Below are 26,640 nucleotides of genomic sequence, written 5' to 3'. Positions count from 1 at the left end.
TGCCTCCTCGGTTGCTAAAGCGGATCAAAAGAGAATCCATGACCGTCATAGTAGTGGCACCTCATTGGCCTTGGTGAGCATAGTTCTCTGATCTCCATGGTCTACTCGCAGATGATCCATGGCCGCTTCCGCTACGTCCAGACATACTACAACAGGGTCCATTCCTTTACCCAGATTTAACGCATCTGCGTTTCATGGGGTGGCTGTTGAAACGGCTCTCTTAAGATGAGATGGCATTCCAGACTCTGTTATACCAACCACGTTACGTGCTACAAAACCAGTTACAGCAGCTCATTATCACAGGATTAGATGAGCTTATATTGGTTGGTGTGAAGCTCAGAAGTTTCCAACATCTTCTTTCAAGTTATCCAGTCTTTTGCTATTTTTACAGGCGGGGTTAGATGGAGGACTACGTTTAGCTACACTAAAAGTGCAGGTCTCTGCCTTGTTAACTTTCTTTCAAAGGCATTTGTCTCTTTTACGAACAGTTCACAATTTCCTACAATGTGTCCTTAGAGTTCAACCTCCACCTACAGCTCCATGGGACTTGAATCTAGTTTTGGATTTTTTTGCAGTCTTCAATTTATGAACCCTTACAACAATTGGATGTTAAGTTTCTATAACGGGAAAACAGTGTTTTTCCTAGCCTTAGCTTCGGCAAGGTGTGTTTCAGAATTGGGTGCCTTGTTATGCAAGCCACTGTATCTGGTATTTCATGATGACAGAGCAGAACTTTGGACGAATCCCACTTTTATACCAAAAGTAGTTTCTTCTTTTCACATCAATCAACCAATTGTAGTTCAGAGGATTCAGTAACTCCAGCTAATTTGGATGTGGTACATCGACTCAGCGTTTATGTAGCCCGAACATCAACTGTACATAAAACGGATACATTGTTTGTTCTCTATGATGCAGTAAAGCTTCCAAACAAGACCTTGGCCAGATGGATTAAGCTGACCATTCTTCAGGTGTACTTTCATGCTAGTCTAACACCGACTACATCTGTTTCAGCACATTCCACATGTTCTGTGGGAACGTCACGGGCAGCAGGTTGTGGGGCATCTATGATGAAACTTTGCCATGCAGCTACATGGTCATTAGTGCACACATTTGTGCGCTTTTACAAGTTTGACACGTTTGCGGCATCAGCTTCTAGCTTTGACCACCTAGTGTTACGGTGCCTACCAACTCTCCCGCTCAAGGGGGAAACTTTGGTACATCCCAAGAGTACTCCAATGGATGAAAAAGAAAAGAGGATTTTGGTACTTACCAGATAAATCTTTTTCTTTTAATCCACAGGGGGCACTGGACACCCTCCCAGAGCAGTTTCACCTGTCTTGTGGTAAATTCAGTAAATCTTATGGTAACACATTCTCACTGACTTGTTCAAATGTTAAGGTGATTGTTATCTATTGTTGAGTCAACTTTCTAGTTGTCCGTTATGTTATATGTAATTCTCCATTGTTCATCCTCCCTATCGCTCCTGTTCGCCTCAGTAAAAAAAAAAAAACTCACTGTGGTATCTTGGGATTATGAAGGGTCACTAATTTAAATATTTAAATATATTTAAATGTGCCTATCCCTGCTAATGCCCCATCCATATCCCCAAAAGTACTCCAGTGCACCCTGTGGATTCGAAGAAAAGGATTTATCAGGTAAGTACCAAAATCCACCTTTCAGGTATGTAGGAAAACATATTACTGCATTGCTTTCTATAGGACTTTGACGTATTCAGACACACAGTGAAAGAAACAGCAGAAAATGTTTACAACACTCATAGGCATCAGGCACTTATACAACTACTCAGTACCCAAAGGGTAGGTAGAGACTCAGTTCTGTATCACCTGCCTCAGGAGAGCGGGATACAGGGAGACTTCCAGGATTGATCATTACGCTTACAAACGCTGAGTGGATCCAGACGCTACTAGTGAACACAGACGCACCAGTGACACAGCCGCACCACGCTCAGACTGGGTTAGTTTGATTTCTACCATCTCAGACGGAAGCGGGAACCTCAAAGGAAACTGGTCATGAACTGGGGAAGAGGGCCGAGCAGGAGAGTGTCTTACGCCCCACTGCTGACATCAACCCCTGGGGTCGTGGTCTTTTACTAATCCCTGGAACATATAATCCCTGAAACCTTGTGCTGGTGCACCTGAGGTGACAGCCATACACGTGACTGTTCGGTAGGCCCCCCCAAAACAGTGTGGCTGCGTCCTGCATCTTAACCCGCTAAGTGGAACCGATGCCTTACCTTTTCCCTGTTCTCCGGCCATAACCTGGTAACATCAGCTGGACTTGCTATTACATCCTAGCTGACGCCCGCTAAAACAGTACTGTACATGGTGGTAAGCATTGTCGCGACCTGGTGGAGAGTTGTTGGAGCGACTCTTTCTAATGTGCGTATAAGACGCTTTATGAAAGATCACTCAAAAAAAAAAGGAAATACTATAAAAATAAATTAAAAAAGCTTATGGCTGCAAAAACTCAGCAGCCCTATAGACCGTCGTCTGGCTCCTGTCGCACCAAACAAAAAACTGAATTACCTGAGCCAAAAGGTGAAGATACAGGGAACTGTCCCATTGCATCCTGGGAGTCTGAAAAGCTTAGATCGTTGGTGCATTTCCACTGCCGCTACCTAATATCCAAAGGTATATCCTGTGGATACCATGGTGGACCCTGCAGGAGAAATATCTTGTTACTCTCCTGTCTATGAAGGTAATCAGATGTGCAAAGGCACAAGCTGAGGAGGAAATGGCCCAGTAAGTGGGTGAAGGAGGCAAAACTTTTTTTAGGTATATAAGCAAAAGGAGAAAATTGAAAGGCAGAAAAATAAAAATAAAAGACAGAGACTGAGAGTCTTGTTGAGGGAGACAATGTAATAGCAGATCATCTTAATTATTTTTGCTCAGTGATCACTACTGAAAGAGAGGGGAAGGGGCCACAGTTAAGCTGCAGGGATATTCAGGAAAATGAAACAAGTACATTTACAGAGGAGAAGGTCCTGACAGAACTCTTAAAGCTGAAAGTGGATAAATCTCTGTGGCCAGATGGGATACATCCAAGGATACTAAAAGAGCTTAAAGAGGTGCTGGTAGCACCATTAACAGAATTATTCAACCAGTCATAAGCTACAGGCGTAATTCCAGAGGACTGGAAAAGAGCGAACGAAGTCCCACTGCACAAAAGTGGAAGCAAGGAAGAGGTAAACAACTACAGACCAGTTGTTAGGCGCCGAGGTCCGCTCGTCTGCGCGGCCCGGCGCCTAGCAACTAGAGACGCCGTGCGCGTACAGCCGCCGGCTCCCTAGCAACGCTAGACGCCGGGCGCGCTGAGCCGCACGGACCCTAGCAACGGGAATGCCACTGGCGGACCGCGTTCCCCGTTGCTAGGCTGAAGGGGTTAAGATATTTACCTGCTCTATGGCCGTGCAGCAAGGCAGCTGCACGGCATTTACTCCAATCAGCATTTTAGCAGCTGATTGGAGGACTTCTTGTTAAATACACTCCCAGGGCTTCTCACAGACGCCGGTAATAGCTTCCTGCATGCTGTCTTTGTTTGCTGAGAGTCTGTTTCCAGTCCTGCTGTATCCGGTCATTCTGGTCCTCTGAAGTCCTGTACTCGGGAGCTACCATCTCGTCCCTGGAGTCCTGACTGATCACCGTTATCATCCCGTGGTGTTCGGCTCTGCCGTGTGTAGCGGCTCGACCGCTTTACCCCTTATATTTTGTGTTTGGAGCATTTGCGGAGGGTTCCGCTTCCACAGGTCCACTCTGGTATTCGGCGGTGCCGGGTAGGAGTATTGGACAAGTGGATATTTTGGTTGTCCTTTTCCCTGGCGGTTTCTCCGCACATACTTTAGTTTTTGTTAGCTCGTAGCCCCTGGCCTGGTTGTTTAGTTAGAGGGCCTCTTGTCATCATCCTGTCTCGGATTTCCCTTTGTCTCTCACTAAGACCGGGGGGCATCGGAGTTGGGCAGACATAATCCGCCCTTTAAACGCGGCTACCAAGGGCTCAAGAAACCATAGTCTCGCAAGGGATTTCTGACAACAGAGTTAGGGCGCCAGGGGCTATTGTTCTTTCCTGCTCCCTTCCCCAGCATTCCGTTCCAGTGCTCCGGTCCTAGCCATAAGATCTCCTCTGACCTGGAGTGCTGGAATCATAACATTATCACCGGCCATACCAAAAACTAAAATTAAACAGGGTTTAATTTTTTCATTTTCATTCAGTTTTGTTAAGGTTTTTTGGCCTCATGAATCCGACTGGTTTAGGGCCAAATCCTGGCCAGCTCATAGTCAATCAGATTCAAGAACTTACTCAGATGGTTCAGGATCTATCTCTTCGGGTGAAGTCGCAGGAAGATCTTTTGCGAGCCTCCCCAAGGGTAGTCCTTGAACCAAAGATGCATTTGCCTGACCATTTTTCTGGTGATAGAAAATAATTTTTTAATTTTAAAGAATCCTGTAAACTTTATTTTCGTTTAAGACCAACTGCCTCTGGTACTGAATCTCAGCGGGTTGGGATTGTTATTTCTTTACTCCAGGGGGATCCTCAGTCCTGGGCATTTGGTTTAAAGGCAGAGGATCCTGCGTTGTTGTCAGTAGACGCCTTTTTTAAGTCTTTAGGGCTTTTGTATGATGACCCAGACAGAGAGGCGTCTGCTGAAAGTCAGCTGCGCGCTCTCAAACAGGGGAGAAATCCTGCAGAGGTTTATTGCACTGAATTTCGCCGTTGGTCGAACGACTGTGGCTGGAATGACCCAGCCCTGCGCAGTCAGTTTCGCCTTTGGCTTATCAGAGTCTATAAAAGACAGTCTCCTCCAGTACCCCGCTCCTGATACACTCGATAAACTCATGGAGCTTTCTATTAAGATTGATCGGCGTCTCAGAGAGCGGAGGGCTGAAAAAGGGGCACCTGTAAGATCAAGTCCGTGTTTATATTCCATTCCTGAAGACGTAGAGGAGCCCATGCAGATGGGATTCTCCCGGCTGTCTCCTGAGGAAAGGGCCAGAAGGCAAAATTCTGGTCTCTGCCTGTACTGTGGGGTTAAGGGGCATTTTGCTCGCAACTGTCCGAACAAGTCGGGAAACGCTTTGACCATGTGAATTGTGAAGGGGTTCACCTAGGTCTGCAGCTTATCTCCTCGAATAACTCCCTTTTAGTCCCAGTTAAGGTTTCCTTTGGCAGCCTTAGTTCTTTGGTGTCGGCTTTTGTCGACAGTGGAGCTGCAGGAAACTTTATGGATCTAACTTGGGCTAAGGTCTTAGGCATTCCTCAGTTACCTTTGGGTAGGTGTGTCACCATGCATGGCTTAGATGGGAGTCCACTGTCCAATGGGGTTATTTCTCTCCGTACACCCCCTGTATTACTTACAGTAGGAGCCCTACATTCTGAAAAGATCGAGTTCTATCTTACTCATTGCCCAGCAGTTCCAGTTGTTTTGGGTCACCCTTGGCTGGCCTTTCATAATCCCACCATTGATTGGCGCTCAGGGGAGATTTCACAATAGGGTACTTTTTGTGCTAAGGAATGTATTACGTTTCCAGTCAGAGTAGCAGCAATCCTTCCAGAAGTCATTCCTGTGGAATACCAGGAGTTTGCTGATGTCTTTTCCAAAGGCAATGCGGACATTCTGCCTCCCCATCGGCCTTATGATTGTGCTATTGAGCTAATTCCTGGTGCCGCTTTGCCAAAGGGAAGACTATATGCATTATCCGGGCCAGAAACTGCGGCCATGAATGAGTATGTTAAGAAGAGCCTAGAGAAAGGATTTATTAGACCATCAAAATCTCCTTTAAGTGCAGGCTTCTTCTTTGTGGAAAAAAAGGATGGCTCGCTTAGACCTTGCATTGACTTTAGAGCCCTGAATAAGATCTCAGTTAAAAACACTTATCCTTTGCCGCTGATTTCTGTACTCTTTGATCAGTTACGTTCGGCTGTGATTTTCTCTAAAATTGACCTTAGAGGAGCGTACAACCTCATCCGAATTAAATCTGGAGATGAGTGGAAGACGGCCTTCAGTACTCAGTCGGGTCACTACGAGTACTTGGTGTTGCCGTTCGGCTTGTCTAATGCTCCAGCAGTTTTTCAAGACCTCATAAACGATGTGCTCCGTGATTTCCTAGGGACATTCGTGGTCATTTACTTAGACGACATCCTGATTTATTCTGAATCAATGGAACAACATGTTACCCAGGTGCGTCTGGTTCTTCAAAGATTACGGGAGAATCATTTATATGCCAAGCTGGAGAAGTGTGAGTTTCATGTCACGGAAGTATCTTTTTTAGGGTACATTATTTCCCCTCGGGGATTTTCCATGGAACCAAAGAAGCTCCAGGCCATCCTTAGTTGGGCGCAACCCACCAATTTAAAAGCAATTCAGTGCTTTTTAGGGTTTGCGAATTATTATAGGAGGTTCATTCATTCTTTTTCTGACCTGGTTGCTCCCATTGTAGCTCTGACAAAGAAAGGAGCGGATCCTACCAACTGGTCGCGTGAAGCTGAGTTGTCCTTCCGAGCCTTGAAACAAGCCTTTGTCTCGGTTCCAGTCCTCAGACATCCCAATCCGGAATTGCCCTTTGTTGTGGAGGATGATGCCTCGGAAGTCGAATTGGGGGCTATCCTTTCTCAAAAGGATCCGGAGTCACTGGAGTTACATCCTTGTGCCTTTATGTCCAGGAAATTCTCCTCCGCTGAATCCAACTATGACGTTGGTAATCGGGAGTTACTGGCGGTAAAGTGGGCTTTCGAGGAGTGGAGGCATTGGCTGGAGGGAGCAAAACCTACTATTTCAGTATTGACTGACCATAAAAACCTGCAATACATCGAATCGGCTAAGCGGCTTAATGCCCGGCAGGCACGTTGGGCTTTATGTTTTACTTGTTTTAAATTTATAATCACTTTCAGGCCTGGTTCCAAGAATACTAAGGCTGATGCCCTGTCACGCAGCTTTCTTCCGGTTCACAATAACAGTCCTGTTACTCCCATACTTCCATCTTCGGTCATCTGGGCAGGCCTCACACAAGATTTATTTACCCAGTTAAAACAGCTTCAACATCAAGCTCCTGGAAATACTCCTGCTGGTCGTTTTTACGTCCCTGAGTTTTTGAGAGCAACTGTTTTAACGGAATTCCATGATAACAAAGTTTCCGGGCATCCGGGAGTCTCTAAGACTTTGGAGTTAGTCTCTCGCTCAGTATGGTGGCCTAGTCTTTCTAAAGACGTTAAGGAGTTTGTTTATTCATGTCAGGCTTGTGCACAGCATAAGGTTCCCCGTTCCTTGCCTATCGGGCAACTCATGCCCTGAAATGTTCCTCTCAGGCCATGGTCTCATATCTCCATGGATTTTGTGGTTGACCTTCCCCTTTCAGCCGGATTCCGGAGTCATATGGGTGGTAGCGGACCGTTTTAGCAAGATGGCTCATTTTATTGCTCTTCCCCGATTGCCTTCTGCCCAAGGGTTGGCAGTTTTGTTTCTCCGCCATGTTTTCAGACTTCATGGGTTGCCTACTGACATTGTTTCTGATCGGGGTCCACAATTCATCGCATAATTCTGGAAATGTTTTTGTGCCTCGTTAAAGATGAAGTTGTCGTTAACATCCGGTTACCACCCACAATCCAACGGGCAAACCGAGCGAGTTAACCAATCATTGAAACAGTATTTGCGTTTGTATTCGGCCAAACTCCAGAATGATTGGTCCGAGTTTCTTCCGTTGGCGGAGTTTGCTTACAATAATTCTTGTCATTCCTCCACGAAAGAATCTCCATTCTTTTCAGTTTTTGGTTTCCACCCCAGAGCTAATTCTTTTTTTCATCATTCCTCAGTCTCCTCGCTAACCTTAACCTCCCATCTCAGAGCCATTTGGAAAAAGGTGCACCTTGCTCTCAGAAAAGCGGCCTTTCGTGAGAAGAAATTTTCTGACAGGCTCCGACGTCCTTGCACTTTTAAGGTGGGAGATAGGGTGTGGTTGTCGACTCGCAACATCAGGCTTCGACAATCCTCGGCTAGACTGGGACCCAAATTTATTGGGCCATTTCTTATTATTTAAAGAGTCAACCCATTTGCCTTTCGCGTTTACCAAGATCTCTCAGGATTGGAAATACGTTTCATTGTTCCCTGTTGAAACAATACGTTTCTTCCAGTAGATTTCCTCTGAAGATCTCTCAGGGTAGATCTCCAGTGGATGTACAGGGACAACAGGAGTTCTTGGTAGAGAAGGTTCTCGATTCCAAATTGTCCCATTGTCGGCTGTATTTTCTAGCTCACTGGAAAGGCTATGGTCCGGAGGAAAGGTCTTGGGTCCTGGATAAGGATCTTCATGCTCCGAGGCTCAAGAGGGCATTTTTTCGGGAATTTCCTCAGAAACCTGGCTTTAGGGTTTCCTTGACCCCTCCTCAAGGGGGGGGTACTGTTAGGCGCCAGGGTCCGCTCGTCTGCGTGGCCCGGCGCCTAGCAACTAGAGACGCCGTGCGCGTACAGCCGCCGGCTCCCTAGCAACGCTAGACGCCGGGCGCACTGAGCTGCACGGACCCTAGCAACGGGGACGCCACCTGCGGAACGCGTTCCCCGTTGCTAGGCTGAAGGGGTTAAGATATTTACCTGCTCTCTGGCCGTGCAGCAAGGCAGCTGCACGGCATTTACTCCAATCAGCCTTTTAGCAGCTGATTGGAGGACTTCTTGTTAAATACACTCCCAGGGCTTCTCACAGACGCCGGTAATAGCTTCCTGCATGCTGTCTTTGTTTGCTGAGAGTCTGTTTCCAGTCCTGCTTTACCCGGTCATTCTGGTCCTCTGAAGTCCTGTACTCGGGAGCTACCATCTCGTCCCTGGAGTCCTGACTGATCACCGTTATCATCCCGTGGTGTTCGTGAGTCACGGCTCTGCCGTGTGTAGCGGCTCGACCGCTTTACCCATTATATTTTGTGTTTGGAGCATTTGCGGAGGGTTCCGCTTCCACAGGTCTACTCTGGTATTCGGCGGTGCCGGGTAGGAGTATTGGACAAGTGGATATTTTGGTTGTCATTTTCCCTGGCGGTTTCTCCGCACATACTTTAGTTTTTGTTAGCTCGTAGCCCCTGGCCTGGTTGTTTAGTTAGAGGGCCTCTTGTCATCATCCTGTCTCGGATTATCCTTTGTCTCTCACTAAGACCGGGGGGCATCGGAGTTGGGCAGACATAATCCGCCCTTCAAATGTGGCTGCCAAGGGCTCAAGAAACCATAATCACGCAAGGGATTCTGACAGCACGGGTGAGACAACAGAGTTAGGGCGCCAGGGGCTATTGTTCTTTCCTGCTCCTTTCCCCAGCATTCCGTTCCAGTGCTCCGGTCCTAGCCATAAGATCTCCTTTGACCTGGAGTGCTGGAATCATAACACCAGTGAGTCTTATATCAGTAGTAGGGAAATTGATGAAACACTCTTAAAAAAGTTGTAGATTATCTCAAATCCAGCAATTTACAGAATCCCAAACAGCATGAATTCACTGGGGGAAGATCATGTCAAACAAACCTTATAGACTTTTTTGACTGTGTGACTAAAGTGATGGGCCGGCTAAAGGTGGAGCCGTAGATATAGCTTATCTAGACTTTAGCAAGGCTTTTGACACTGTTCCACATTGCAGACTGCTAAATAAACTCAAAAGCTTGGGATTGGATACTAAGGGGTATATTTACTAAGGTCCCGATTTTGACCGAGATGACGTTTTTTTTCTTCAAAGTGTCATCTCGGTCATTTACTAAACTCAAATCACGGCAGTGATGAGGGCATTCGTATTTTTTTGGAAGTAGTTGTAAAAAAATACGAATGAATACACCATCGGTCAAAATACGCCAGCAAATTAGTAGAACTCGTCATTTACTAAAAAGTGCAAATCTCAAAAGAGGAAAACACTGCCGTGAAAAATTACAAATCGCAAAAAAGTGCTAAAAAAAAGCAGACCTGCTTTTTTGATCCGTGATTGTATAGGCATGCACGGATCCATGAGATCCATGCATGTCTATCAGTGGGAAGGGGTGGGAAAGTGGTTATTTTCCCCAAAAAAAAATGCATGGGGTCCCCCTTCCTAAGCATAACCAGCCTCGGGCTCTTTGAGCCGATCCTGGTTGCAGAAATATGGGGGAAAAATTGACATGGGTTCCCCCATATTTAAGCAACCAGCATAGGGCTCTGCGCCTGGTCCTGGTTCCAAAAATACGGGGGACAAAAAGAGTAGGGGTCCCCCGTATTTTTAAAACCAGCACCGGGCTCCACTAGCTGGACAGATAATGCCACAGCCGGGGGTCACTTTTATATAGTGCCCTGCGGCCGTGGCATCAAATATCCAACTAGTCACCCCTGGCCGGGGTACCCTGGGGGAGTGGGGACCCCTTCAATCAAGGGGTCCGTCCCCCCCAGCCACCCAAGGGCCAGGGGTGAAGCCCGAGGCTGTCCCCCCCATCCAATGGGCTGTGGATGGGGGGCTGATAGCCTTTTGTGAAAATGAAAAGATATTGTTTTTAGTAGCAGTACTACAAGGCCCAGCAAGCCTCCCCCGCATGCTGGTACTTGGAGAACCACAAGTACCAGCATGCGGCGGAAAAACGGGCCCGCTGGTACCTGTAGTACTTTTACTAAAAAATACCCAAAAAAAGACAATACACACACACCTTGAAAGTAAAGATTTATTACATACATCCACACAAACATACATACATACTTACCTATGGCCCCACGCAGGCCGGTCCTCTTCTCCAGTAGAATCCAAGGGGTACCTTTAGAATAAATTATACTCACCAGCTCCAGGGTCCCAGGCTCCTCAGGGAATCCATTTGTAATCCACGTACTTGATTAAAATAAAAAAACGGACACCCGAGCCACGAACTGAAAGGGGACCCATGTTTGCACATGGGTCCCCTTTCCCCGAATGCCAGAAACCCACTCTGACTTATGTCTAAGTGGGTTTCTTCAGCCAATCAGGGAGCGCAACGTTGTAGCACTCTCCTGATCGGCTGTGTGCTCCTGTACTGACTGACAGGCGGCACACGGCAGTGTTACAATGTAGCGCCTATGCGCTCCATTGTAACCAATGGTGGGAACTTTCTGCTCAGCGGTGAGGTCACTTTCGGTCAACCGCAGGGCAGAAAGTTCCCACCACTGGTTACAATGGAGCGCATAGGCGCTACATTGTAACACTGCCGTGTGCCGCCTGTCAGTCAGTACAGGAACACACAGCCGATCAGGAGAGTGCTACAATGTGGCACTCCCTGATTGGCTGAAGAAACCCACTTAAACATAAGTCAGAGTGGGTTTCTGGCATTCGGGGGAAGGGGACCCATGTGCAAACATGGGTCCCCTTTCAGTTCGTGGCTCGGGTGTCCGTTTTTTTATTTTAATCAAGTACGTGGATTACAAATGGATTCCCCGAGGAGCCTGGGACCCTGGAGCTGGTGAGTATAATTTATTCAACAGGTACCCCTTGGATTCTACTGGAGAAGAGGACCGACCTGCGTGGGGCCATAGGTAAGTATGTATGTATGTTTGTGTGGATGTATGTAATAAATCTTTACTTTCAAGGTGTGTGTGTATTGTCTTTTTTTGGGTATTTTTTTAGTAATAGTACTACAGGTACCAGCGGGCCCGTTTTTCTGCCGCATGCTGGTACTTGTGGTTCTCCAAGTACCAGCATGCGGGGGAGGCTTGCTGGGCCTTGTAGTACTGCTACTAAAAACAATATATTTTCATTTTCACAAAAGGCTATCAGCCCCCCATCCACAGCCCATTGGATGGGGGGGGGACAGCCTCAGGCTTCACCCCTGGCCCTTGGGTGGCTGGGGGGGGCTTGATTGAAGGGGTCCCCACTCCCCCAGGGCCCCCCGGCCAGGGGTGACTAGTTGGATATTTTATGCCACGGCCGCAGGGCACTATATAAAAGTGACCCCCGGCTGTGGCATTATCTGTCCAGCTAGTGGAGCCCGATACTGGTTTTAAAAATACGGAGGACCCCTACTCTTTTTGTCCCCCGTATTTTTGGAACCAGGACCAGGCGCAGAGCCCGATGCTGGTTGCTTAAATATGGGGGAACCCCTGTCATTTTCCCCCCCATATTTCTGCAACCAGGATCGGCTCAAAGAGCCCGAGGCTGGTTATGCTTAGGAGGGGGGACCCCACACATTTTTTTTTGTGATTTTACAGTGTTTAATTAAAAAAAAAAAAATGAACCCCAGCACGGATCACACAGATCCGTCCGAGATTCATTTTTAAAAAGTCGGCAGTGTTTTGCTAATCACTGCCGTAAAAATTAAAAAAAAAACACGAATGACATCGACATCGGAACAAAAGAAAAATCCGAATACGACAGCTTAGTAAATTAATCGTAATAAATTCAAAAAGTTGCAGTTTTACACTTTCGATGTCATTCGTGATTGAACTTTGACCTTTTTCCGAAAATTACGAATGTTAGTAAATATACCGTATATACTCGAGTATAAGTCGACCCGAATATAAGCCGAGGCACCTAATTCTACCACAAAAACCTGGGAAAACTTATTGACTCGAGTATAAGCCTAGGGTGGGAAATGCAGCTCTAGCCGTACACAGCCCTCAGTGCCAGATATGCCCTCATAGTGCCAGATATGCCCCCACAGTGCTGCCAGATATGCCCCCACAGTGCTGCCAGATATGCCCCCACAGTGCTGCCAGATATGCCCCCACAGTGCTGCCAGATATGCCCCCACAGTGCTGCCAGTTATGCCCCCACAGTGCTGCCAGTTATGCCCCCACAGTGCTGCCAGATATGCCCCCACAGTGCTGCCAGATATGCCCCCACAGTGCTGCCAGATATGCCCCCACAGTGCTGCCAGATATGCCCCCACAGTGCTGCCAGTTATGCCCCCACAGTGCTGCCAGTTATGCCCCCACAGTGCTGCCAGATATGCCCCCACAGTGCTGCCAGATATGCCCCCACAGTGCTGCCAGATATGCCCCCACAGTGCTGCCAGATATGCCCCCACAGTGCTGCCAGATATGCCCCCACAGTGCTGCCAGATATGCCCCCACAGTGCTGCCAGTTATGCCCCCACAGTGCTGCCAGTTATGCCCCCACAGTGCTGCCAGATATGCCCCCACAGTGCTGCCAGATATGCCCCCACAGTGCTGCCAGATATGCCCCCACAGTGCTGCCAGATATGCCCCCACAGTGCTGCCAGTTATGCCCCCACAGTGCTGCCAGTTATGCCCCCACAGTGCTGCCAGATATGCCCCCACAGTGCTGCCAGATATGCCCCCACAGTGCTGCCAGATATGCCCCCACAGTGCTGCCAGATATGCCCCCACAGTGCTGCCAGTTATGCCCCCACAGTGCTGCCAGATATGCCCCCACAGTGCTGCCAGATATGCCCCCACAGTGCTGCCAGTTATGCCCCCACAGTGCTGCCAGATATGCCCCCACAGTGCTGCCAGATATGCCCCCACAGTGCTGCCAGATACGTTCCCTCCCCAAGTGCCAGGTATGCCCCACAGTGCTGTTACTTACCCCTCCGTCGATCCCGCGCTGTCTTCTGGAGGGACACGAAGCACACAGCGTGCGCGGCTCTCCTGTGTCCCTCCTGCATCTTCGGCGGCCGCGGCGGGTCTATTATAGGAAGTGCCGGTTCGTGATCAGAGGTCACGAACGGGTATTTCCTGTAATAGAACCGCCGCTGCTGCCGCCGGAGATGCAGGAGGGACACAGGAGCGCCGCGCGCTGTGCGCTCCATGTCCCTCCTTCACACTGCTCTGCCTCTGCCTGCACTGACTCGAGTATAAGCCGAGGTGGCTTTTTCAGCACAAAAAAAAGTGCTGAAAAAGTCGGCTTATACTCGAGTATATACGGTACCCCTAAGATTGTTGAATGGATAAGATCTTGGTTACATGATAGAAACAGAGAGTTGTAGTAAATGGAGTGCATTCACAGGAGGGAAATTATACCAGTGGAGTACCCCAGGTATCTGTACTTGGACCAGTGCTTTTTAATATCTTTATTTGTGACATTGCAAAATGGCATTAAATGGATAGTATGCCTTTTTGTAGATGACACAAAGGTATGGAACAGGGTAGACACACCAGGAGGGGTAAAACAAATGATTGAGGATCTAGGTAGACTAGAGGAATGGTCAAGAGTGCGGCAATTACAGTTTAATGCCAAAAAAATGCAAAATCATGCACTTGGGTCTCAAAAATCCAAAGGCTAAATACAGTATTAATGGCACTATACTGGAAACTACTGAGGAGCTATGGGATCTAGGAGTCACTATTTCTGGTGACTTAAAGGCAGATAAGCAATGTAACAAAGCAATGAGGAAGGCTAGTCAGATGCTTGGCTGCATTGGGAGAGGAATCAGCAGCAGAAAGATGTAATAATGAACTGTACAGGTGAAACTCAGAAAATTAGAATATTGTGCAAAAGTTCATTTATTTCAGTAATTCAACTTAAAAGGTGAAACTAATATATTATCTAGACTCATTACATGCAGTGAGATATTTCTTGCCTTTATTTGTTATAATATTGATGATTGTGGTTTACAGCTTAAGAAAACCCCAGATCCCAAATCTCAGAAAATTAGATCACATAAAATCAATAAAAAAAAGGGATTTTAAATACAGAAATGTCGGCCCTCTGAAAAGTATAATCATACATATGTACTCAGTACTTGGTTTGGGCCCCGTTTGCATGAATTACTGCCTCAATGCGGCATGGCATGGATTCTATCAGCCTGTGGCACTGCTGAGATGTTATGGCCTTCAGCTCTTCTGCATTGTTCAATCTCATGTCTTATCTTTCTCTTGGCAATGCCCCATAGATTCTCTATAGGGTTCAGGTCATGTGAGTTTGCTGGCCAATCCAACACAGAAAGTAAAGTCATTGAACCAGGTTTTGGTACTTTTGGCAGTGTGGGCAGGTGCCAAGTCCTGCTGGAAAATGAAGTCCGCATCTCCATAAAGCTCGTCTGCTGAAGGATGTGTGATGTGCTCTAAAATGGCCTAGTAAGAAGCATCTTACCTGGGCTAAAGAAAAAAAGAACTGGTCTGTTGCTCAGTGGTCCAAAGTCCTTTTCTGATTAGAGCAAATTTTGCATCTCATTTGAATACCAAAGTCCCAGAGTACGGAGGAAGAAAGGAGAGGCACACAGTCCAAGATGCTTGAAGTCCAGTGTGAAGTTTACACAGTCTGTGTTGATTTAGGAAACCATGTCATCAGCTGGTGTTGGTCCACTGTGCTTTATTTAGTCCAGAGTCAACGCAGCCGTATACCAGGCTTTGGGAGTGGCGAACCCATGAATGTGTGTGTGTGTGTGTGTGTGTGTATATATATACATATATATATATATATATATATAATTGTGCCAAAGGCTGATTACTGCATCTACAACAGATATAGGGGCTTATGTGACAGCCTGTGTGATACAGGCTTGGGGTGACACTGGCACAGCTGCACATATGCGAAGAAGCTTGGGCGATCCGGCACCGGATTATTAATTAGAGATAATACTGTAATTAGGAAGAAAAGAAAACCAAAAATGGACAATAGAGTTCCCTTGTAACACGAGGGAGAGAAGGGGCAAAAAGTGGCCCTTTCTATATTGTGTACGGAGAATATATACACATATAAATGTTAGTCTTGTCCTTGTTGGTGGTGCACCCAGAGCCAGAAAGTATGCAAACTTTAGAACATGGGGAGACGAAAGAAGGCTCTTGTGTGGGCGCACTCTTATTAGAAAAATTCAATATAGTATGTTAATTGAGAAAAGTACTTAAAACATAACTTTTATTAGCATTATTACAATTATAGGTTCTTCCCTAAGATCTGTCCCTCAAAATGCAATATATGTAGCATCTTAATTAAAATGTTCTGGTCTCTTTATTGGTAAAGAATGTATGAAAGGGTTGTAGACATTGAATTGGTCATACCCCCATTCCCCTTGACCAGTACAGACTTGCTGTATTGATGGAACCACGGGGTGGTCGACACACAATGATATATGAGAGGTATAAGGCTATGCTCTTGGGCTTATAAAGGATTAGAGTAATGATCAGAGGTCATTCCTCTACAAAAAATGATAGACAAAATTCACTTTATACTTATAAGAATTGGAAACAGTGCTGATAATAGTAGGAAGTTTTGCACATCACGGTAATGGTGCCAGTGACCTTAAGACTAGGTCGAATGAAATAGTAGAAAGTGGTGATACTGCTGTTGGTGATATTACCACATAAATGAGGAAAATTCCTGCTCTACAACACCAGGTATTCGCAGGTGGTCTCCCTTCCTGGTACTGACCTGGCCCAACGTTGTTTAGCTTCCAAGATCAGACGAGATCGGGCGCTGGCAACGTGGTATGGTAGTAGAGAGTTTTATGCGAACGCCAATGAGAGTGCACCTATTTAAGAATATTGAAAAAATAGAGTAGAAGTTGATAGAAAAGTATCAGAAACAGAATCGTGGAAATGAGTGGATCTGCTTTTTACGTTAGACCCGATTCCAGAATTCCCACTCTCGTGGTGCAATGTACCGGGAATCATAAATGAGAGTCCACGAAAAAAATGTGGTGATCTTAGAGAAATATAATGATCAGATTGGCACTAGGATTAACAGTTGAAAGAAAGACTGGCTGCTGATATGTAATAAAATAGTCAGACAGATAGTAAATGATCTGCAATCCTGAGTGAGCTAGGTAAATACGTAGTTGCTCTGGTGATGCAGTTTTGTTACAGGGCACAGGAAGAGGCGAGAATCTGCCAAGTTATGTGCTGATGTATCAGATTATCTCCAGACTATACACGCATATATCAATTACCAAATGCATTAACTCATAAATCACAAGATATTTAATATTTACCACTGGCTACAGATAAGACATTTGAGTACTAAGAACCTATACTCATTATGTTCATACATTAATTGCTGAGGAGGTATGAGGTAATACAGGCAGATAAGAGCAAATGCATTCCTGGAAGAAATAGATATATATTGATTACATGCATCAACTGGTGAGACTTTGGATGTTTTAACTGCTTAATTTATAACCAAGTAGGTGCCCCTAATTAGTTACCACTATAATACACATTGAAAGCTAGGTAATTAGGGCAGATCGGCCGAGATTTGCAGTAAAAGTTGCTATCCGTGGCATGCAGCCACCGGATAGTAGATCTTACGGTTTCACCAAGGTTTTGAGAAAGCCAGCAGAGCACAGAGATAGATGTGGCAAAATGCCAGGATAGGGTGGTGTCGACGAGACCCCTGTTGCAGGATGCGGAAGACGCGTTTCGCCCTAAGGCTTGTTCACTTCCGGGTTCCGTGTAGTCCGGTGTGGGGAGCGGGCTTTTAAACCTGCTACCAGTAGAGCTGTCCAATCCGGAGGCGCCATGAGGTGGGTGTGATCTATCGATGTAGGCGGTTGCTAGGAAACCGCAACGATAACGTCAAATCAGGAAGACGGAGGATAATCTCATCTCGCGAGATAACGGACGCCATATTGGATATGGGAACAGTATCTGCTGTTTATATGGGCAGTTGCTAAGCGACTGCAACGGCGGAATAGGTGCGACATATCCGGATATCTATATGAATTATCCATAGTGATTACTATTGGTTGCTAAGAGACTACGTAAGCAGAGCTAAAACAACATTAGCGGAGATCAGAGATCATTAACACGTATTGAGATCTCCATTTTAGATGTGGGAAAGATATACCTAGTCTGGTGGTGACGATATTATTAAAATTTAAACACAGGAAGAAAACATATAGGAAGAAAAATAAATAAAAATAAAAATAAATTATAAAAATAAAAAAAAAATTAAAAAAAATTTTTTATATGGAGAAAAATAATCTATGCGGCATATTCACAGAAGGTGTGTTAGGAATTGATGAGGGGTAGGGGGAAGTGCCTATAATGGACGGTGTTGATATTAGTACCGTGAGAGTTGGTGGATTAGTGACTGCAATAAGGGATTGAGATGTGATTACAAGTTAATGAAAGTGAATGTAAGAGTGAAAAAGATGAAAGATTGGCTGCTGTTAAGGGATTGATGTGATTGGTGTGTATGTTATATAATTAGGAAGACAAGTGTGAGTGTATCGTGTAGTAAGTGAGTGAAATGTGAGTATGTCAGGTGAAATGATGGTGCACTGTGTGCGATGAGAGTAGACGTGATGGTGGGGGATGATTTTTGGCGGCGGTAAGGAGGATGAATTGAGGAGGGGAGCCTTGGTGAGGGAAGAGGGGGCGGGGCGGGGCGGGGGGGGGGAGGGGGAAAGTGGAAAGGGGAAAGGGAAAGGGGGGGGAAAAGGGGAAGAGGTGGGAGAGGGGAAAAGGGGGAGAATGTTGGGTGGTGTGAGGGAGGTAGTATTGGGGAGAGGGAAGGGTGTGTGGGGTAGGTGATTAATGGTGTAAAGAATAGGGAGGGGGAGATAGAAAAAATGGTGTCTGAGTAAGTGGTGGATCCTATATGCGGTGTATAGGAGAATTAATGGATTATACATGCAAGGACAAATACTAATGTATCGATATACTGTTAAAACAAATTAGAATTAAAAAATTTTTTGATTATATTTACAGAAATTGAAGTAACTGATGAGATGTAGATGAAACATTCATTACAAGAAAACTCCGTAATTGATAGTTTCATTCAGGCCGAAGGGTTTCAGGCTATTCAGACGGAAGATCCATTCACTCTCCTTTTTGAATAGTTCTTTAGTTATGTCTCCTCCCCGTATTCCAAGACGTACTTGATCTAAGCAGAAGGTCTTGAAACCTTTGATGGAGCCTTTATGAACGAAATTGAAATGTCTCGCTACCGATGTGAGCTGTTTCATTCTATCAAGATCTCGGGAGGCATTGCGGATGTTTCCAAGGTGTTCTAGTATTCTTTCTTTCCATTTTCGTGTAGTCATGCCTACATACTTTAAATTGCACTCACACGTTATGCAGTATATCACCGCCTGTGTGTTACAGTTAAAGAAGTGTTGTAGCTTGACCACCTGGTCAAACCTATCAACGACCGTGTTGGTTTGCAGAATTTGCGGACATGATTTGCAGTGGCCGCAAGGAAAAGAACCTGTGATAGAAGGTTTCTTGGTATTTGTAGAGATCAGATGGCTGTGCACTAGATGGTCTCTCATATTTTTTGATCTGCGCCAGCTCATTTGTAGTGGGGACTCAAAGAGAGGTGCCAAGTCTGGGTCCAATTGTAGGATGGGGAGATGTCTAGTAATTGCTCCCTTCAACTTCCTCCATTCAGGGCAGAAGGTGCCAATAAAACGAACCGTATCTTCCTGCTCCGTGTTCTTACTTTTCTTTCCAAATATTAGACCCTCTCTCTTGGTTGCTGCAACAGCGGTGTATGCCCGTTTAAGTGAGCGTCTGCTGTAGCCTCTATCCAGGAGACGGTTAGTTAGTTCCAAACTTTTGGTTTTGAAGGTAAGGTCTTCTGAGCAGTTACGTCTTAGGCGTAGGTATTCCCCTTTGGGGATGTTTTCCACGGTGGGCGGAAAATGGGAGCTTGTTTGATGTAGGAGGCTGTTAGTTGCAGTCTCCTTACGGAATAATTCCGTTTCTAAGAATCCTGCATTGGATTTATAGATACTGAGGTCTAAGAATGGTACTCTTGTGGGGCTGATGAAGTGTGTCAAAGTAATGTTAAGTTCATTTTGATTAAGAATCTGAATAAACTCCAAAAGCAAGTTTTTATTGCCGTTCCAAATCAAGAAGACATCATCGATGTATCTTAGCCACAGTATTATATGTGTGGTATATTTTTCATTCTTGATGTTGAACACATACAGGTGCTCCCACCACCCTAGAAAAAGGTTTGCGTATGTGGGTGCGCATGCTGCCCCCATAGCGGTTCCCCTGATTTGTAAGAAAAAACGGTCTTGAAACACAAAATAGTTTTTGGAAAGAACAAACGTAAGTAGTTGTAGGAGAAAATCAGAGAAGTCATTAGAGCCAATTTGGTCCAGGAAGAATTTGACTGCAGACAGGCCTTGATGGTGGTTGATACTGGAGTAAAGTGCCTCAACGTCTAAAGTCCCTAGGAGGAAGTCATCCTCAAAGTGGATATCGTGAATTTTTCGTAATAGATCAGCGGTGTCTTGTAGATAAGATGGTAGGTCAAGGACAAAATCGCGTAGATGTAAATCTAAGAAACGACTCGGTTGCTCCAGAAGTCCGCCATTGCCTGACATTATTGGTCTGCCTGGTGGCACCTGAATGTCTTTGTGGATCTTCGGCAGAAGATAGAAAGTTGGAGTTCTTGGATTTTGTACGGTCAGATATGCGGCTTCTTGTTTCGTGATGGTTCCCTGTGTGGCAGCCTCTTGTATCAACAAGGTATAGGCTTTTTGGAACCTTTTTGTGGGGTCGTTGAGAAGTTTCTGATAGCAGAGGGGGTTAAACAGTTGTCTATGGGCTTCCGTGATATACATTTCTGCCGGCCATAGAACAATGTTACCACCTTTGTCCGAAGGTTTGATGATTACATCCCGCCATGTTTCCATCTCACGTAATGCTTTCCTTTCTTGGAAGTTAAGATTTCTAGATGGATATTGGTGGGAAGTTTTTATTCGGACATAAATGTCGTCAAATTCTTTTGATACCCTGTTAAGAAAAACCCTAATTTCAGGGCTGGTATTATCGGGTGGGAAAAATGAAGACTTTGGTTTACATTTGGCTCTGCCGGGAGTACTGTCCTGTGTGTTTGATTCCACTAATAGGTCCTCCAGGGCTTGAACTGTTTGGAGCTCATCAGCGGATAAGTCAGTGATACCAACACTATCTTGTCTTGCATGATGTTTAGCAAAGAACTTTTTAAGAAGGAGTTTTCTGCCAAATAATCGAAGATCTTTCTCCCAAGAGAATCTGTTGAATGATCTAGAGGGTGAGAAAGAGAGGCCTTTGGCCAACACAGCCATGTGTGCAGATGAAAGGGGTCTCCCAGATAGGTTAATAACCTGTAATGAGGATGTGGACAGGTGAGTTACCGTAGGGTCTTCCTCTGTCGGGCCGGATACCTGGCAGTCCTCGATGTGTCCCAGTCTGGGTTGCGTCTGTCGCCTCTTCTTTCCCCCCCGCCGGGTTTTCCTTGGTTTTTGTCTCGGCCTCTTTGTTTCGAACCCTGGCCTAAAAAACGTGGGGAAAATTCTCCATCTCCCTGGTTAAATCTGGTGTTGTCTGGAGTCTCGCTGGATGAGTCCCCACTATTTGAAGATTCAAATTCTGAGAAAGTCGAGTCGTCCCTCTGTCTTCGATTTCTGTTGTGGGGTATGGAATTCCACCTGAAAATGTCCCCACGTGAGAAATCTCGTTTATCCCTGATAAATTTGTCCCGCTTCCGATCTACTATTGTTTGTTCGTAAAGCTTCAGTTCTTTTTGATGTTTTTCAAAAGCTGTTTGAAATGACAAATCTTTTTCCCAAATTTCTAGGTTGTGACCCAATTCCTCTATTTCTTTTTCCACTTGATCTATGAGTAGTGTGTCATGTTTGCTGCACATATGTAAAGTGGCAATCATTATTAGGCAGAGCGGCGGTGTGTACCAGGAACGTGACAGTCAGACCGTATCCCTATCATTAGGTAATAGGAACTAACCCCTGTCACCTCCAGGCTGGTACTCCCACACTCCTCTGGGCGATCCAATTCCAGAAACTACCACTCATGCTAGAAAGTGAACCCCCCCCCTCCCCCTCACACAATGAGAGCAGGTGATCTTACAGAACAGGTAACAGGGAAACAGAAACATAAAACTACAGGTATAAGATGTAATGTGACACAAGTGATAGATGTGAGAGGTCACATAGAGCCGGGATCAGGATACGTTGTGTAATGAGAGGTCAGACAGAAAGCTTCCCCCATATTGGTTGGTAACGCAGTAGCCTTGCCCTTTGTAGGTGAGTCTCTATCATAAGGATGTTTCACCACAACTTAGTCACAGCCAACTGGTATCACCCACACCTGGAGCTCAGCTAGACAGCCACTTAGGATTGGTATTGGGTTCCGAGTACACAGAGCAAAAAATAGGTAATCGGCACAGCAGTGGTAGACCAGGGCATGACATCTGATTGATTCACCTAGTGGCAGCAGGTATATTGCAAAAAGCATAGGAGATAGGACAGGACCTTGAGGAACATTGCATGGCAATGGTGATGATGAGATAATAACGGTTCCTCACCTGTGTGATGTCTATTGTGTGAAACAGCTGATTTACTTCTCAAACTCAGAACATGTGACTTTTCTCATGTCTAACGAGATGTGATTTGTGTGCAAAACATTTCCCACACTCAGAACATAGAAATGGTTTCTCACCTGTGTGACGTCTCTCATGTGTAACAAGATCTGATTTCTGTACAAAACATTTACCACACTCAGAACATTGAAATGGTTTCTCACCTGTGTGATTTCTCTCATGTCTAACAAGAGCTGATTTGTTTACAAAACATTTCCCACACTCAGAACATGGAAATGGTTTTTCACCTGTGTGACTTCTCTGATGTGTAATAAGATGTGACTTATGTATAAAACATTTTCCACACTCAGAACATGGAAATGGTTTTTCACCTATGTGACTTCTCCTCTGATGTGTAACAAGTTGTGACTTATGTATAAAACATTTCCCACACTCAGAACATGGAAATGGTTTCTCACCTGTGTGACTTTTCTTATGTATAAAAAGAGCTGAGCTTTGAATAAAACATTTTCCACACTCAGAACATGGAAATGGTTTCTCACCTGTGTGATATCTCTCATGTCTAACAAGTTGTGACTTATATATAAAACATTTCTCACACTCAGAACATGGAAATGGTTTCTCACCATTGTGACTTCTCTCATGTATAACAAGAGTTGATTTTCGAATAAAACATTTTCCACACTCAGAACATGTAAATGGTTTTTCACCAGTGTGACTTCTCTCGTGTATAACAAGACGTGATTTTTGTATAAAACATTTTCCACACTCAGAACACGGAAATGGCCTATCACCTGTGTGATATCTCTGATGTGTAACAAAAGCTGATTTGTATGTAAAACATTTCCCACACTCAGAGCATGGAAATGGTTTCTCACCTGTGTGAGTTTTCTGATGTGTAACAAAAGCTGCTTTGTATGTAAAACATTTCCCACACTCAGAACATATCAGTGGCCTTCCACCTGCCTTACCTGTGTGTGGGTTAATAGGCTTTGTGTTTTGTGTAAAACATTTGGCATCTATAGAACATGGAAACACTGTATCTACTGTCAGAGCTGGAACAGATGCACCAATATCAGACTGATCAGGAGAACATTTCCCAGGATCAGAGGGATCAGCTGATAAAGCTGGATGTATAACTGGTGTAATGGGATTATCTCCTGAAGAATCCTGTCTACTGTCATTATCTTTTATGTCACAATCCGGGGATAACATTAGATGTCCTTCTGAGATATTCCTGCTTGTGTGTCCGTCTGCTGGAAATAAAATACATTATGGAAATGTGACATTTTCCTGTAACAATTTTAATCTTGTAAAGATTATAATTAAAAATAGCAAATTACTATAAAATGAGTAGACGAGACCCATGGTGTCACATGGTACAATATATCATTCTATAAGTGACATTATTACATGTAAGCATTGCTTTTATGTTTATTTATTTTATTAAAACCAGGATGATTGGACTGGAGTATAACTAACACAGAGAGATCACATGGGATTACTACAGGTGACATGAGCTGCTGCCATAATGTCTACCTGAAGAAGCCCAAATCTTTCTATCGGTAGCTGGAAGACTTCCTGATGTAGGGACCAGGCCCTTGGAACATCCTGCCTCAGTCTCAGCTATTCAGCCACTGTATTCTCCTAGCCTGATACATGGAACACGTGAGGTGACTCTCTCTACACAATATATCAGCTTTCCCACCTCTGCCACCATCTCACTGCTTTCCTGGCACACCCGCTGTCTGAGAATACTCGGAGATGCTTCTCCAGTAACTACTGATGGAAACATTGATCTACTGTCCATACCGCTTTAACTTACAGGACATTTATGTGATGCTTCTCTTCCCGTAACTATATACCTTATACTATCGTCCTGTAACACACAGTGATATGATTTGAGGAGAAGAGCAGGAGTATAATAGGGGCTGATGTCTCCCGATATATGAGATACACCAGAGAGTGTGAGGAGGAGACTGGTCAGATCTCTGGGCTGGAAACACACAGTGACATGATGTGAGGGGGAGAGCAGGAGTATAATAGGGGCTGATGGCTCCTGATGTATGAGATATACCAGAGAGTGTGGGGAGGAGACTGGTCAGATATCTGGGCTGGTAACACAGTGACATGATATGAGGGGGCGAGCAGGAGTATAATAGGGGCTGATGGATACTGATTAATGAGATACACCATAGAGTGTGGGGAGGAGACTGGTCAGATCTCTGGGCTGGTAACACACAGTGACATGATGTGAGGGGGAGAGCAAGAGTATAATAGGGGCTAATGGTTCCTGACTCCACCACTGTAAAAATACATATTCCTCATTAGTTTGTACTGACAGAGGAGGGTGTAGGCTAAGAGATTGCTGTAGTGACTGAGAAAGGAGAATATGTGACTTTTTTCTGTAATAAATGTTTACTACTCACCTGTGCCGATATCTGTAGGGATCTCCTCCTCCTTACACTGCTGATCACCCCTCACATACGTCTCTTCTTCTTCCTCTGTATCTTCTGCCTTTATATCAGTCAAATACGTCCCATCTTCTCCCTCTATATCTTCTGCCGTTATATCAGTCACATACATCTCTTCTCCTTCTATATCTTCTGCCTTTATATCAGTCACATACGTCTCTTCTTCTCCCTCTACATCTTCTGCCTTTATATCAGTCACATACGTGTCTTGTTCTCCCTCTATATCTTCTGCCTTTATAGCAGTCACATACGTGTCTTCTTCTTCCTCTATATCTTCTGTTTTAATATTAGACAGACGTTCTACCTGTATACAGTCAGATTAAACTGAGGTGAAACAGTATAATATCAGTGTATAAGACACACAGCTTCTCTACAGATAATACAGTGACAGTCACTTTGGTATATTGTCGAGACCCTAAATTCCACCTACCCGATCCTCCTGTGGGGTCCTGTGATTCTCCTCTGTACAATCCTGGGAATACAGAGCACGGGGACATCTCTCTGGGGTATCTCTGTTACTGAGCCCATCTGTAGGAGATACACAAAGACTGAGTACAGTGTATATATGTGATTATCAGATGATGTTTGTATAAAAGGGGTCCCCATACCTGCTCTCCCCTGTACAATACATGACAGTCTCCTCTTACCCAGTGATGTGAGGGGCCGGTGATTCTCCATCATCACGTCCTTGTACAGACCCCTGTGTTCCTCTATATACTCCCCCTCCTGCATGGAGACATAGACAGTGACATCCTGACACCTTATAGGAACCTGACACACACAGTGATACAGTCATCACCTAGACACATCCCCTGGTTACTTTATAATGTCCCATTCCCAGAAGACACCTCTCCAGTCGTCACCCAGACACATTCCCTGGTGTTACTGTATAATGCCCCATTCCCAGCAGTCACCTCTCCAGTCAGCACCCAGACACATTCCCCGATGTTACTGTATAATGTCCCATTCCCAGCAGTCACCTCTCCAGTCATCACCCAGACACATCCCCCGGTGTTACTGTATAATGTCCCATTCCCAGCAGTCACCTCTCCAGTCATCACCCAGACACATCCTCTGGTGTTACTGTATAATGCCCCATTCCCAGCAGTCACCTCTCCAGTCATCACCCAGACACATCCCCTGGTGTTACTGTATAATGCCCCATTTCCAGCTGTCACCTCTCCAGTCATCACCCAGACACGTCCCCTGGTGTTACTGTATAATGCCCCATTCCCAGCAGTCACCTCTCCAGTCATCACCCAGACACATCCCTGGTGTTACTGTATAATGTCCCATTCCCATCAGTCACCTCTCCAGTCATCACCCAGACGCATCCCCTGGTGTTACTGTATAATGTCTCATTCCAGGCAGTCACCTCTCCAGTCATCAGCCAGACGCATCCCCTGGTGTTACTGTATAATGTCTCATTCCAGGCAGTCACCTCTCCAGTCATCACCCAGACACATCCCCTGTGTTACTGTATAATGTCCCATTCCCAGTGGTCACCTCTCCAGTCATCACCCAGACACATCCCCTGGTGTTACTGTATAATGTCCCATTCCCAGTGGTCACCTCTCCAGTCATCAGCCAGACACATCCCCTGGTGTTACTGTATAATGTCTCATTCCCGGCAGTCACCTCTCCAGTCATCACCCAGACATGTCCCCTGATGTTACTGTATAATGTCCCATTCCCAGCATTCACCTCTCCAGTCATCACCCAGACACATCCCCTGGTGTTACTGTATATATCCCATTCCCAGTAGTCACCTCTCCAGTCATCAGCCAGACACATCCCCTGGTGTTACTGTATAATGTCTCATTCCAGGCAGTCACCTCTCCAGTCATCACCCAGACATGTCCCCTGGTGTTACTGTATAATGTCCCATTCCCAGCAGTCACCTCTCCAGTCATCACCCAGACACATCCCCTGGTGTTACTGTATAATGTCCCATTCCCAGCAGTTACCTCTC

General features: G+C 45.5%; 2 protein-coding genes and 1 non-coding gene across 3 annotated transcripts in view; 1 reads left to right on the top strand and 2 right to left on the bottom strand.

Moving 5' to 3' along the window:
* Positions 1–18,595, top strand: part of LOC134983270 (gastrula zinc finger protein XlCGF53.1-like) — a 65,573-nt gene extending 46,978 nt beyond the window's left edge. The window contains exon 7 of the mRNA XM_063948993.1: positions 18,570–18,595. Within this exon, the coding sequence (XP_063805063.1) occupies positions 18,570–18,595 (26 nt within the window). The remainder of the gene's footprint in view (positions 1–18,569) is intronic.
* LOC134983298 (5S ribosomal RNA) lies at positions 16,242–16,360 on the bottom strand. Its single transcript, XR_010191622.1, has one exon. It is a non-coding gene; the product is annotated as a 5S ribosomal RNA (ribosomal RNA).
* A 2,300-nt stretch (positions 18,596–20,895) lies between the features above and the next one.
* Positions 20,896–25,371, bottom strand: LOC134983287 (zinc finger protein OZF-like). The gene is made up of 4 exons (XM_063949006.1): positions 25,316–25,371; positions 25,099–25,196; positions 24,624–24,972; positions 20,896–23,450 (listed from the first exon to the last, which is right to left on the bottom strand). Exons 1-4 carry the CDS (start codon positions 25,347–25,349, stop codon positions 22,225–22,227), a joined length of 1,707 nt encoding a protein of 568 aa, XP_063805076.1. The 5' UTR covers positions 25,350–25,371; the 3' UTR covers positions 20,896–22,224.
* Between the last annotated feature and the right edge of the window lie 1,269 nt (positions 25,372–26,640).

This window comes from Pseudophryne corroboree, assembly GCF_028390025.1.
Source record: "Pseudophryne corroboree isolate aPseCor3 chromosome 3 unlocalized genomic scaffold, aPseCor3.hap2 SUPER_3_unloc_11, whole genome shotgun sequence".
Taxonomy (NCBI): Eukaryota; Metazoa; Chordata; class Amphibia; order Anura; family Myobatrachidae; genus Pseudophryne; species Pseudophryne corroboree.
Note: the sequence above shows the minus strand (reverse complement) of the source record. Positions and strands in the feature narration are given on the sequence as shown.

What these genes read in the sequence shown, in the direction of transcription:
- LOC134983287 (XM_063949006.1), bottom strand. Translation starts at nt 25,349, where the DNA reads ATGATGGAGAATCACCGGCCCCTCACATCACTGG. An exon ending in GGACCCCACAGGAGGATCGG is followed by an intron (nt 24,973 to 25,098) that starts GTAGGTGGAATT and finishes GACTGTATACAG; the next exon opens with GTAGAACGTCTGTCTAATAT. An exon ending in CCCTACAGATATCGGCACAG is followed by an intron (nt 23,451 to 24,623) that starts GTGAGTAGTAAA and finishes TTTTATTTCCAG; the next exon opens with CAGACGGACACACAAGCAGG.